General features: G+C 41.5%; 1 protein-coding gene across 1 annotated transcript in view; it reads left to right on the top strand.

Moving 5' to 3' along the window:
• Window positions 1-14,066, top strand: part of mad1l1 (mitotic arrest deficient 1 like 1) — a 75,550-nt gene that overhangs the window by 37,717 nt on the left and 23,767 nt on the right. The window contains exons 16-17 of the mRNA XM_033625063.2: window positions 1,631-1,862; window positions 7,911-8,104. Of these exons, the coding sequence (XP_033480954.2) occupies window positions 1,631-1,862; window positions 7,911-8,104 (426 nt within the window). The remainder of the gene's footprint in view (window positions 1-1,630; window positions 1,863-7,910; window positions 8,105-14,066) is intronic.

Raw genomic sequence — 14,066 nt, 5'->3', positions numbered from 1 at the left:
AAATCATATTCTAGTTGTTTTTGTGAGTTGATGTAAATGATTGTGTTAGATGGGCATATGATATCGTGTCATATCGATCGCAGGCTCCTGAATCGAATCGAATCGAATCAAAATCGTATCGTGACAGACTTTGTGATATCGGCAAACATCGTATCGTCATCCAAACAAATCGATATAATATCGTATCGTGATGAAGCTGGTGATTTACACCCCTAATACCCAAGAGAAAATAGCCACATTAGCTATAAAAGGGTTTCCCATGCATTAATTTATTTGTGTCGGACTGCCATGATACCAACATCTACCACCACGTATTACTTTTTTATTTTTGGAGCTGGACTGTTTACTAGGAGCGCTGTTGGAATATTAACAATTCGAAACTTAACCAACCATTGCATTGGGTCTAAACGTTTGCTTTCACTCACCTGTACAGCAGCTCCTCTTTTCGTCCATCAATCTGATCAGTTCTCATCAGATCAGCCGATCGATTCTCTACCCCGCATCTCAAATTCCAAAAACTGTTGCAGAGGAAAAAGAGATGCAGTGTAGTTCTGCACCACCAAGTCCATGGACCTGCAAAAAACTTCCAAATTTAGAGAGGGACACACCATGATACAAGGGGACGCAGACACACACACAGGTATGGCCACACATAGATTTGAAGTCTTTGGGAAACACTGTGTTTACACTTCAGGTTTTTGCAAGGTCTTCTTGGGTTGACTTTTGCACAGCAAGTAAAGGCATCTACCAATCACATTGCACCTATACTTTAAATAATTATTAAACAACAACATGGAGGCTCCGTAGCCCGAACCAAGACTGCAAACGTTATTACTTCTTTAACCTTGACAAAGGCCGCACGTACCAGATCCACTCCTTCTATTCTTACCTTTCATATTAAAGTGCTAGAGTTATACACTGTGTTACAGTTTTCCAGAGGGAATTCAAATTCTCTCCGACCATATTACTTAAAGGAAACTCTATATAATAGCTTACGGTAGCTTAGGCTATACAACCGCTTGCCTCAGTACACCCTGGACAGGTCACCAGACTATCACAGGGCTGACACATAGAGACAAACAACCATTCATGCTCAAATTCACACCTACAGGCAATTTAGAGTCACCAATTAACCTGCATGTCTTTAGAGTGTGGGAGGAGCCCATGCTTACACAGGGAGAACATGCAGATTCCACACAGAGCTTCCTCACCACACTGGCTGTGAAGCGACAATGCTAACCACTGGACCAGCGTGCCGCCCCCTTATACATGTGAATTCTCAAAAGTGTGTTTAAGTCACTACTAACTGCCTTTTATTTACCTGCTTTAGAAGTGCATGTAATGCTGCTTCAGACATTTGACCTCACAAGGAATTCATTATTGGCACATGATGAAATAAGAGTTAGGGTGGAGGACTCATGGACCCTGCTGTATAGATGTCTGCACTATTGCTACCTATCAAATACTATTAATAGTATGTCATCTCTGTATTTCTTTATTTCGAAAAATCTTGAGACTTCCAGAGTTTGGACTAGAAGACATTATTCCACTCAAGTTAAAGATCTCTAAAGAAAAAACTGTACAACTGATGGACGTGTGGTCTTTGTCTTTATGTTTCTGTCTATCACAGGGGGACTATGATCCAGTCAAAACCCGAGTTCTCCACCTCAAAATGAACCCTACCACTGTTGCCAAGCAACAGCGCCAGCAGGATGTTGAGGCTCTTCGGGAGGAAGTGACACGTCTCAGGGAACTCGTGCGTTCATTGCAGGATGGAGGCGCTACGGTCCACTCACAAGACGACTCCAGTATGCACGCCTCCAGCCTCGGCCTCAGTTTGCCGCCATCGAAGGAGGTGCTGGGTAAGATCAACAACTCAAACACACGTTTACAGACCCCCTTGTACTGAATTACCTCATTAGCTTGTACTACGCTTATATTAAGTGAAACAGGGTTGGGCAGTTACATCCACTTTTCATTGTCCAACACATTATCATAACTGTAAACCTGTGATAGTGCTGAACATGGATGCCACTGCATTTTAGGAGACATAAATCTTGACTAGTCCAGACATTAATACAGAACACTGTAAGTGCACACACATAAAAGGCTCAACTTCAGCTGTAATTAGGTAGTTAGTTATTTTATGTACCATAGAAACCACTCTGTTTGGTGTGATTGAGCTAATAAAACTGAGATATACTTGACAAGGGTTATTATATTTGAATGGTTATTTATTTGATTACATGACATGGTCATTAAGGTAAGCGCAGGTAAAAAGACTATCACAGTCAGCATTAAGGAAGGATATTTACTTCTTTCCAAACTACACATTTTTGACAGGTTTTCACTTCAGGTCCTACTCCTTTTTAGACTTAATAAAAATATGGTCGAGAATAATATATATATGATATAAATGAGAGAAACTGTTTACGTACGCCCTCTACTGGCTGTGTTCCTAAACCAGAGTAAGAAGGAAATTGCTTCATTGATATCTGAAGCCACTGAGCCCTTTGTCCTCTTAGGTGTGAGTATATGACAGACAGTTAGATGGGGAAAGTGTAGTTATGACAGGGTTAAATATTTAATTGGAGTTCAGGGCAGTTCAGCGCCGGGAGTCTGTTGGCTAATTTGTCTTCTGAGAACCAAAGTGCCCTGCTCTCTCTTTTTCTCTGTCTCATATTCACTCCTTCTCTCTCTTTCTCACCAGCACCTAAACTCATTTCTCGTCACTTCTGTCTTTACAACTTCCTCCCTTCTTTTTCTTTTTTTTTTTTTTGCACTTAATTTCACTCTTGTCATTTTTCCCCTGTCTTTGTTTTGCCTGTCTGCCTGCTCCTGACCCATTCCTCTCCCACAATGATAATTAAGTTTCTTACCGGTGTGCTCAATTTAACCTCCAGCAGATAATACAGACCTAATGTTCAATATCTCTGCTTATCTTCAGACCAGGGTCAAAGCCATGGAATGTCAGGAAAAGTATCAAAGATAAACTGAACATGTCATGTCTTTGAGATCAGCACAGATTTATATATAAAAAAGTATAACTTCATATACTCCATATAACCAAGAATTAGTTATAGACCCTGTAGAATAGGGCTGGGCAATATATTGATTTAATATTGATAATGTTTTATGAGACTCGATATCATCTTAGATTTTGGATATTGAAAAATTGTAATTGTTCTAGGGCTGCCCCTGACCAAGAATTTTCCTAGTCAATCAATAGTCGTCATTTAGGGCCATTAGTCGAGTAGTCGCCTGCATGTTTATGATATTAATTTAATTATTAAATGATATATTTTGGGCGGGGCAACACAAGTGTTTGAGTTTAAGGTGTGAGAAAGAATAGTATCAGTAACATTGTTAACACTGTGCTACATTACAGAGAAATACAAACCGTACTAATGAACCTTCATTAATATAGGCCTATATTTTATCTACAAGTGCACGTCACACACTGAGCGAGCCGCCTGTTAATGACGCTGTTGGCAAAGTAGTAATGATTGTGCTAAGTGGCTAATGGGCATGTAGCTACTTACATGTTTCAGATGATACGTCATGTTTGTAGTCGACCAATGAAGATGAGTTTACATATCACCTTGGGTTCGTCCTTCACTTTCTCAAAATGATCCCACACTTTGGATTTCCTGCTTGACATGTTATTAACTAGCCTGTGGAATAACCACAGGTACCAACCGAGAAAGTTAGCTGTCGTACACATCCCGCATCTTTATTCGCCTGGAAACGAGAGGTCGGGAGCTGGGCGCTACTCTTGTGCCTTTTTTATGCCAGCTTTCAAGAGCTTCCAGGCGCTGTTTATAAGTGTGGAGGCCTATCGTCCGTGGGCCAGATATAAAGCTCTGGGTAGCCTAAAATGATCAATTTTTCTATATTTATCAGATTGAATATTTACAGAAGAAGGGAAAGATATCTGTCGGCTGTGATTGGTTTGTAATGTCACTCCTGTCTGACTGCTGAGCGTAGCCTCTTCCTGTGTCTGTCCTTTCAAATTAAATTCCCACTTTTTCTTTTTCTTTTTTTTTTGCAACTAAGCGACCAAATAAATCTTGCCGACTTCTGGTCGACTAAAGTTTGGTGGACTATTAGGGAGCGGCCCTACTCAGTTCTGTTACTTTCCTTTACCCACTTAGTCATGATATCCATATTGCTGATGATTATTTATCAAAAATCTCATAGTGTAAATATTTTGCGAAAGCATCAATAGTAAACCCTACAGTATCATTGTAATATTGATGTATTTGGCCCAAAATATTGTGATATTTTATTTTCTACATATTGCCAAGCCCGACTGAAGCACCTCACCATGAAAGTCACATGTGCCATAAAGAAATGACAGCTCTAAAGTAGATCTTTCAAAGTTATTTCTTGCAAAACACACAAGTGCTTAATATTGCAATAAATGTTGTGATAAAAATCCTTAATTGTCCCACAAGACTCTTTGTCTTTGTTATTATGATAATAGTGGATATAAGTCAGTTTGAACATTTTGTGCAAGTATGAATTGATGTCGGGCGGCACGGTGGTGTGGTGGTTAGCACTCTTGCCTCACAACAAGAGGGTTGCCGGTTCGATCCCGGGCGTGGGAGCCCGTGTCAGCGTGTCTGGCTTCCTCCCACAGTCCAAAGACATGCAGATTGGGGACTAGGTTAATTGATAACTCTAAATTGTCCGTAGGTGTGAATGTGAGCGTGAATGGTTGTTTGTCTCTATGTGTCAGCCCTGCGATAGTCTGGTGACCTGTCCAGGGTGTACCCTGCCTCTCGCCCGATGTCAGCTGGGATAGGCTCCAGCCCATTTTTACATGTTACATCCAGCAGATACAAATGCATACCTTGAACATAGTTAGGGTTGGAAAATGAGCAGACAGAAATATATAAATAAGAGTCTCGCTCAGTGGAATTTTTTGACAGCTTTTAAGAGATGGCACGCCCAGACCCATAGAGACCAATTAAGGGCAAAAGTCAGGAGTCGCATACTTTGGCAAAACTTGACAGTTGGTGTTGAAATCTTCTTACCCTTGATTTACCAACCAAACACACGCACTGGCACATTTGTGTGTGCGCTCGTACATATTCCTCTTTGCACAGGCAATAACATGTTCATTTCCCAGCGTACGTGTCCATTTGTCTGCATGTTGCAGTGAATTTAAGCAACGTCTACTTCATTCTGTCACTTGAGAATTTACAGCCATTTTCAGGGCAGTTTGATAGCTGTCATATAGTGACAGTTTTGTCACAATGCTGAAGTCTTGAAACAGTATTTATCAGCACTGACTGACACTCAAGAGAAGCCCAGTCACCCAGGAGACAGACAGGCGCACAGACAGACACACTCACAGACTCTGCTAAGTTTCTACTTTCTAGCCATTTTACTTGTTTGATAATGATGGATAAGCTGTAATAGGCTAAGATGTGAGAAGAGAAGAATGATGAGTCGAAATATTTATCAATCAAGGAGAGGTTAGAAGCCTTTGCTGTGAAAATGCACCAAAGTCACTCTTAACTGCTCCTCCAGGAATATAAGGTGTGTGCCTTTGATGGCACAAGAGAATTGAGAATTTGTGACTGGTTGGTGTTGGCTGTAAGAAGGTAAATAGCTCTGGTTGTTTGTTGATTCTTGTCTAAGAAGATGCATTTTTGAGCAACTGAAATGCGTTTTACTTTGAAGAAATTAAACAACAAGAGCTTAGCTTTTCAGAGGTGTTAAGTAAGCCTTTTTATCTGCCTTGGTAGAATAGTTTCTCTCCATTCAGATTCTCTTTCTGGTGCTCTTGCCTGACTTTCTGACACGTTTCTAATACTTATTTTTTGTTTAACTTTAACACAAATGAGGAAAAGCCAAGATGGGTATTTTGTGTGATGTAAATAGCCGGAACAAGACTGAGAACAAAACTCACTGCTGTTTAATTAGAGCAATTTGTCCACTTTTCATCATGCATGGCCCTTTGAAAAGAGCAGAGCTTGCAGTCCCACTAAAGACGTCTGGATTCACATAAAAGCATCCAAACTAAGCTCCATTTTTCAGCTGAAGTCATAGAAATGGCAATCAAAGGATGTTGACTATTGATGACTCTGCCAGTAATGGAGACCGTGCTTTACTGTGTGGATCAAAGTTTGCCCCAGCTGTCTAGCGCTATGGTCAGATGTTCCAGTAGGACTTACACAAACCTACTGAGAATGCTTTCAGTAAAAGTGAACAGTTACATCATGGAAACGTTTGCCTCTTTGTGGCTGTTCTGTTCTCTTCACTCCTTTTACCATTTCTATTGTTACATTATATTTATGCACAATCAGACACATTGACATGCGTTTGTATCACTTTGAACTTTTACTGCAATTATAAAACTTTAAATAATTTCCTCCATAACGACTCATTTTTGCTCAGACAAACTCATCTCTCTGCCTTCTCAAATCAAGTCTTCAAATTAAAGTAATTATTGCAAATTGATTTTCAACAAATTAAAGTCAAGCCCCCATCCTGCTTCTCCTCTCCATGAATCTTTTGCTCCCAGCTCAGAGACGCAGCTGACTGCTTTAGTCACCACTACAGACTGTGCATTATAGTGTTTTGTTAGACCCTAAGTGAGCAGCTGGAGTGCCTCAGGGAGTGTATATTTGATATGGAGCCGTCCGTCTATGCTGCATTAGCTAAGTGAGTTGAGCATGTACTTGTGGAGCTCTGCGGAAAAGAAGTCTTGCACATGTTGCAAAATCTTACAGGATGATATCTGAGCTGCTCATGCACAGACGGAGCGATGTTATAAAAATACACTGCTCAGCCACAACATTAAAACTACTGACAGGTGAAGTGAATAACATAGATCATCTCTTTACAATGCAGTGTTCTGCTGAAAAACCTTGGGTCCTAGCATGCATGTGGACGCCACTTGACACACAGCAACCACCCATAAATAGTTGCACACAGCGGCACTCTCCAATGGCAGTGGACCCCCAGCAGGGCAATACACCATGCCACTCTGCAGAAACTGCTCAGAAGTGATCAAAAGACTGTAAAAAAATAGCTCAAGGCATTGAACTGGCCTTTAAATTCTCCAGATCCCATTCTAATCAAGCATTCTTGGGATATGCCAGTATCATATCTTGCAGCCCACAGGACTCAGAGGATTCACCACCAATGCCCTGGTGCTAGACTCCACAGAACAGAGGTCCTGTATCCCCACCATGGATCAGACTTGGCTTTGACCTGTTGAGGTATGGACACAGGGCCTCTGGGACTCAGCCATGTCTCACAGATGCTCAATTGGATTGGGATGGCCACCGCCATCTTGCGCCATTGAGGTTATTTGGAGCCAAGAGTCTGCCTAGTGATCTCCGTGGTATCAAGTTCCCACCCAAACACCCATGCGACTAATCTGGAGCTCATCGATTGGCACGTTCAGCTGTCAATCATGATGTAAAACCTCCTTTTTATAGACTCAAATAACTCATTAAATCAAACTTTTCAGGAAATCGAACACTTGAACACCCATCAGCATGATAAGAACTACCTAAAATGATAGAAACCATCTTTGAGCAAAATTCTGTTGACATGGGCTTTGACTTTTCAGCTTGGCCCATGTCCCATTCACTAACATAGAGGGGGTGGGATTTATGACCTACACTGCAGCCAGCCACCAGGTGGTGATAGAGTTGTTTTGGGTTCACTTATCGGGAGCTGTCATGTCGTCCATCTTTATTATACAGTCTGTAGTCAAATGGCATCTAACTGAATGCCTGGACCCAAGGTTTCCCAGCAGAAGGTTATATTGTAACGCGATCATCAACATTATTTACTTTGCCTGTAATGGTTGTAATTTTTTGGCTGATTGGTTTATAGTCTCTGAATATCTGACTGATGTATTCTTCCAACTTTTGTGTGTGTTGCAGATTTGCGTAAGCAGATGGAGAGCTCAGAGCTCAGGAACCAGAGGCTGAAGGAGGTGTTTCAGAGGAAAATTCAGGAGTTCCGCACAGTCTGCTACGTCCTGACTGGTTACCAGATTGATATCACCACTGAGAACCAATACAGGCTCACCTCAGTCTATGCAGAGCACATGGACGACTCCTTGCTCTTCAAAAAGGTACAATTACTTAACATTTAGACGCAATGTGGACAGTTATGTGTCAGTGACATTACTACTTGGATGCTTTCAAAGACACAGTGTTGACACACAAGAAAGAAATAAAAGTGATGCATAAATGTGTTAAACTTCAAGGGCCCTGACACACCAAGCCGAAAATTGGCTGCTGGTCCATGTTGGGCTGTTGGTGAGTGGCTGTTGGCCTAGTTTTTGCGGTGTGTCCCACACGTTAGCATGAGTCAGCACTTGTTGCCGTTTTTGGCCGACTGCATGCTGAATGAACGCCCTTGCCTGTCAGTGCGTGAAATCAGGCTGATTAGCCATTCAGCTCCGTGCATGAGAAGAGAAGCTGAAGTGCAGAAAGTAAACAGATTGCTTAAGTTAAGGAGGTGTGACATCAAAACAAACTTGTTACGTAAGTTAAGATTTTTTTAGCCACTAAGCTCTTATTAATTGTTTGTTACTGTTCGCTTGCGCACCGTAAATATCCTTTGTTCTTTCAGTGTTGGGTTGTGCTGGTAATGTGCTAACTGTCTGACTAGCATCTTGACTCCATCCTACGGATCATCTAGTTTCCCTTTTTGAATATTGAATACAGAGCACCGCTGCCTGCTGGTATAGAGAGTTATCTTTTCTCATGCAGACGCAGAAGGTATATACTAATTGGCCGTTGGCTGTTGTATTGGCGGGATGTTCAAGTGCAACTATTTGGTTGAGGCGCAGGCAACGTCAGGGGACACAGCAGTTGGCATTTGTTGCCACTTGTTCTTTGATGTCAGTTTGGTGTGTCTGGACCTTAATTTAACCTCAAGGTCTGGAAAACACAAATTGAAACTTAATCACAATTTTACCATAAACAAAATCCTTGCTATCCATTCTCATATAATAATATCAGTATCAGTGTTTATGTAGCTTTACATACATCTGTACCTACACACTCACTGAGATCAGGTATGGCTCCATGTGGCTATGAGCCACTGGCGGTGTCTGTAAGCATACGCACCGCGATCATTAACACAGAAGTGCGAAGTTGAAATGGAAACACTGTCAACATCAAATTTCCTACAGGCTGTAGCATCTGTGCGAGTGCTGATATCTGTCTCAGTGGGATCTTTCACAAATGCTTCAGGAAGTGCAAATTTGACCTTACAAGGTGTTTTGTTCCCCCTTTTTACTGAATCCTCCCATATCCACGTTTATGCACCATTACGCCAAGTTATAGCTTTGTGCCCGAGTCAGCCAAGCACGGAGAGGAACACTTCGCCGACAGAGACTCTCTTCTGCTGTGTGTATTGATTGTGTGTGTACCTCATGAGTGGAGGAATGATGGTGTGTGTGTTTGTGTGTTTGAGAGAGAGTGATGACTGGGCAGTGTCACAGGGCTGGGCTGCATGAATCGATCACCACTCCCCATACACTCATTGAGTGGGCTAAATAAAAACTCTATGTGTGTCTGTCCCTTAGCTGGTGAGCAAATCCTTTTCTTAAGTAGCTTTTGAGTAAAAACATCCCGTTGTGCTCCCTTCGCACTTACCTCTCTCCTTCCTGCCCCTTCTCTCCTCCTCTCCATCCTGTCCCGCTACACTTTTTCTCTCTTTATCTCTCTCTTGTTGTTTATCTCTCCCCCCTCTCTCTGTTGCTCTCTGATCTGAGTGTGTAGCAGCAGTTAATCACCGTGTTGTTGCTGTGTTGTGTTATGATAGGGCGCCTAAAGCTAGAACAGACACCGTGGAGAATCTGTACCGGCAAGGTAGAAGGCAGCTCTATTAACTTGGCAGGGTGATTATAGTGGTCAAGTGCTAGGATGATTGCAACTGGTCATTACTGCCTTGCTCAAGGACTCACTCAAATGCTAGTAGTAGTTCATAACATGAGAATAAGAAATGGGGGGGTTGAACGTGCATGTGGGTGTACATGTATTTTTATTCTCGCTGGTGTGTCCAATCTGCTCCATCGAACCCACCTGCGACCCTGCCAGAAGAGATAATTCACTGTCAATATTTATTAACCTCAGTCTGCATCCATAGAACACACACACACACACACACACACACGCACCCACCACACAAACACACAGTCGTAATGCCCTCATAGTGTGCACTGTCACACTCACACGCACACATACTCACTCCAATCTCAACCCTCTCCGTCACACCACACTTCACCACACACCACCTCCCACCCCCCCTCTCTGTTTGGTGCACATGCATACAGATGTACAAAGACACACACAAAACAGATGCTAACACTTCCTCTATTAGTATTCAGGGTGTTCTCTGTCTGAGTGTGTATGACACACACGCCTGGTGGCCTATGGGAGCACAGAAGCCTGTACTACTAATGGAGTACGACACTCACACCGTGCACATGCACACACATATAAAGGAACACTAACACTTAAAGGAACACAAACACATGAATAAGAATATATATACATAACATGCATTACATGCTCGTGTGTGTGACTGTAATCTGAGTTATGAGAATATAAAGTGGACTAATTGTAGGATGAAGCAGGAGTAAGTGGAGAGCAAATGGGGGATTTTGGACAGGAAGCATAGAAGTCTTTACAAATAGGATTCTAATGTTATTCACCTCAGCAGCAGGGTTGCCAGATAATCCTGCTAATATCCCCCTCTAGCAGAGGCACCCAAATCCCCCTCCTATGGTGTAAGCTGTTTAACCTGCAACTGTCACGTCCCCCCCCCCCCCCTTTCTCATGCATTCATTATATCGCACTCTCATTTAAATGATTTCTTTACCCTTTGTTCACGTTTAGTTGTCAGCCTTTTCACATCGCTATAATTTGGTAAGCGCAGTGTTTCAAGTTAAATTGCCAAATGAGAACCTTTTCTCTTTCATCCATTCAGTCTCCTGTGAGTCTCAACAGGAATGGTAGAGAGACATAAAGGTAGAAGTATTATGACTGCAAGATAGGTTTTATGTATACCATCATTCTAAGACAGTAGTTTATAATTTAAACTACCTTTTTCCCCACTTCATTTGTAAAAAGTGTCAAATGCAAAATGAGGGTTTTGGAGGGGAAAAGGATACTGACACAAGACTTCAGTGATCATCACCAATGTAAACTTGTACTTGAGACCTGGGGTGCTTTCAAGTTGTCTTGCTTTGGTCCGAATCAGGGACTAATTTTGTTACAAAGTTGTATAATTGCCTAGAGTTGGTTCATGTTGTCACAGCAGCATTTACAAGTGGACCAGATAAAATGCCTTGTGCGAGAAAGCTGCTCTTGATTGGCCAGAATTTCCATGCAGGAAAAATCCAGGAAGTAAACAAACATTGAGGAAGAGTACACTTGCAAGATAAATGTGACACTTTCTTATGTCACAATGGAGGGACAACTACGCAGGTTGATTTCATCGTGGACTATATTGCTGTCATTGTTCATTTTAGTCAAACCATACAGTTTGAAAATGAGGCGCGGCTCTAACTAGAAAACAATGTTTTGATGCATTGGACGAGCCGAATGTGCATATCAAGGCAGTACAGGAGGAGGCGCACATTAATAATCCTCCAGGACTGTAACATGCTCATGTTTAACCCAAACAATGAGTAATGTGACAGCAGTTGGTTCAGATCGAGGTCGGTACACGTTCTCACCACAAAAGAACCGCACCAGAGTTCATTTATAACCGGACCAAGAACCGGACCTTCAAGAAGGTCTCAGTACAGTTGTTTTGGTGCGCACCCAAGTGCGATTGCTGTGTTCACACCTGCCTAAAGAAACCGCACTTAGGGGGCAAACGAACTTGAGTTCGATTGAACCGAACCGAACAGGGCAGCTGTGAAAGCACCCTTAGAGAAACCAATGTATGTCCAAATAGGACTAAAACTTTTGTATTTGACTAATCTTCTGAATATTTCCTCAATGAATGTATAGTTTTATCCATAGAATGTAAATGAAATTCAGAAAATGCTGCTCACAGTTCCTTAAGCCAAAGCTCATTAAAGGCATTAAATTAAATGTTTTATTCAAAATGTAGTCCAAACCTCCAAGATATTCAGTTTACAATGACATGAAAAAGCAGTAAATTCTTGCTTTGAACAAGCGACAACCAGAGGAGGACTGGAGTGGTTTGTAAAGACTAGGAAGACTTAAGACTAATCAGTAATTCACTAATCATTTTAGCTTATGTTTAAGTTTATCATCTCCTTAGTGATATACTGAATGTCAATAACTATTGGACCATCTGCCATGAAATTTGGTATAGACATTCACTGTCCCCAGAGAGATGATTCATAAGGACGGGTGATCCCTGAGCCCCTCCAACAGATCAAAACCTCCACTAGCTGTAAAGCATTAATAACATCACCATAAGATCTAAATGTAGGACTAAATGAATATTACTGATATCCAAACTTAAACTCACACACCCCTGTAAATAATGACTGAATTCCTGTTATCTTCAGTTGTACTTTGAAAGTAGTGCTAACATGTTAGTATATTCATTCTGAAGGCACTGACACGCCAAGTCAACAGTCAGCTGTTGGTCTATGTTGGTCTATCGGTGAGCATCTGTTTTTGAGATGTGTCCTGTACTCTTGGCAAATCTGCTTTGTCCGTCTGATTCAGCATATTCAATCAGGGTTGGAGACCGTGGTGCCCATCATTGAATGAAATTAATCTGATTGGCAGTTCAGCTCAGTGCACAGGAAGAGAAATGTAAGTGAGGAAAGTAAACAAAGAGCCGAAGTCAAGAGGGTTTGAGATCGAAACACACTTGTTATATAGCTGAAATTACTTTTCTAGCCATTGAGCTCGCTAGCAGAAGCGGTTCTTATTTGTTTATTTGCCAACACAGAAAATTTACTAGCAGCTTGAATTTGTCCTAATGGTCTTCTGCTTTCCCTTTTTTAATTACGAATATAAACTACCCCTGCATGCTAGTATAGAGAGTTTATCCGCTCACAAAGGCACATCTGCTAGGTGGCTGTTGGCTGTAGTCTTTGCTGTGTGTTCATGAGCAACTTTTTGGCCGAGACACAGACGACGCAAAGCTATGTGACGGTCAGCCTTCATTGCCACTCGTTCTTCGATGTCGGTTTGGTGTGTCTGGGCCTTAACATGATGATATGGTAAACTTATAGACTGTTAGTTCTGTGTTCAGAGTTATTTCATTATTGCCTTACCTTTATTTTTTGGTTAAATAAGATGCACACCCCCACAGCATTTACCATAAAATGATTTGAATACATTTGTAGACTTCAAAGTCAAAAGGAGTCTAATTATGTTGCACCTCCATGCAGTTGTTTTTGATAACAGAATAAAGTCAGAAGTTCAAACGTCTGTTTGAGTGGTGGGAGATCAAAAGTTGGGGGTGTCAAAGTTGTCTGTAACTTTTCTATCGTTGTAAACAAGAACCAGAGCGGTGCAAAAGCTTCTTAGTCATAGCTAGTTTATGTGGATAAATGCTGTTTGTCAATTAATAATGGATTAATGCAATGTTATGTTAAAACGGCTGTGATGACAGAATTATTTTGATAGGGAAAGTGTGCAGAGACATGTTTGTGTATTAGCTTGACATGAGCATGTGTGTGATTTATATTTTTAGCTCACCCCTAGGTGAGAGGGCTGATTAGCATCAGTGATTAGGTATTTATGAGGCTCTGCTAATCAGCGAGATAAACACCTTAGCTGTGTGAGCGAGTGAGCTATTTGAACATTTTTCTTCCAGAAGTTTCAAGGAGGGGAGGGGGGCACTGCTTGCATTTTAGAACATTAACATTTACTCATTTAAAGGTTCAGACCAACACAAAGTTTATAAAGCCAGTCTGCCGTTACAGGATGGAGACCTCTTTGGCAGTTTTAGTGCACTCAGTGATTAGATTGCTGCAAACCAAGAAATAAGTTTTGTTCATTTTTTTCCCCTTTTAATTTCCTTTAAGGTATTAGGAAAACAGTGCTTTGATTTTATCACACAATAATTCTGGCTAGAGACAG

Source organism: Epinephelus lanceolatus, chromosome 3 (assembly GCF_041903045.1).
Source record: "Epinephelus lanceolatus isolate andai-2023 chromosome 3, ASM4190304v1, whole genome shotgun sequence".
In the NCBI taxonomy this organism is placed as follows: Eukaryota; Metazoa; Chordata; class Actinopteri; order Perciformes; family Serranidae; genus Epinephelus; species Epinephelus lanceolatus.
This window is presented reverse-complemented; position numbering and strand designations above follow the sequence as displayed.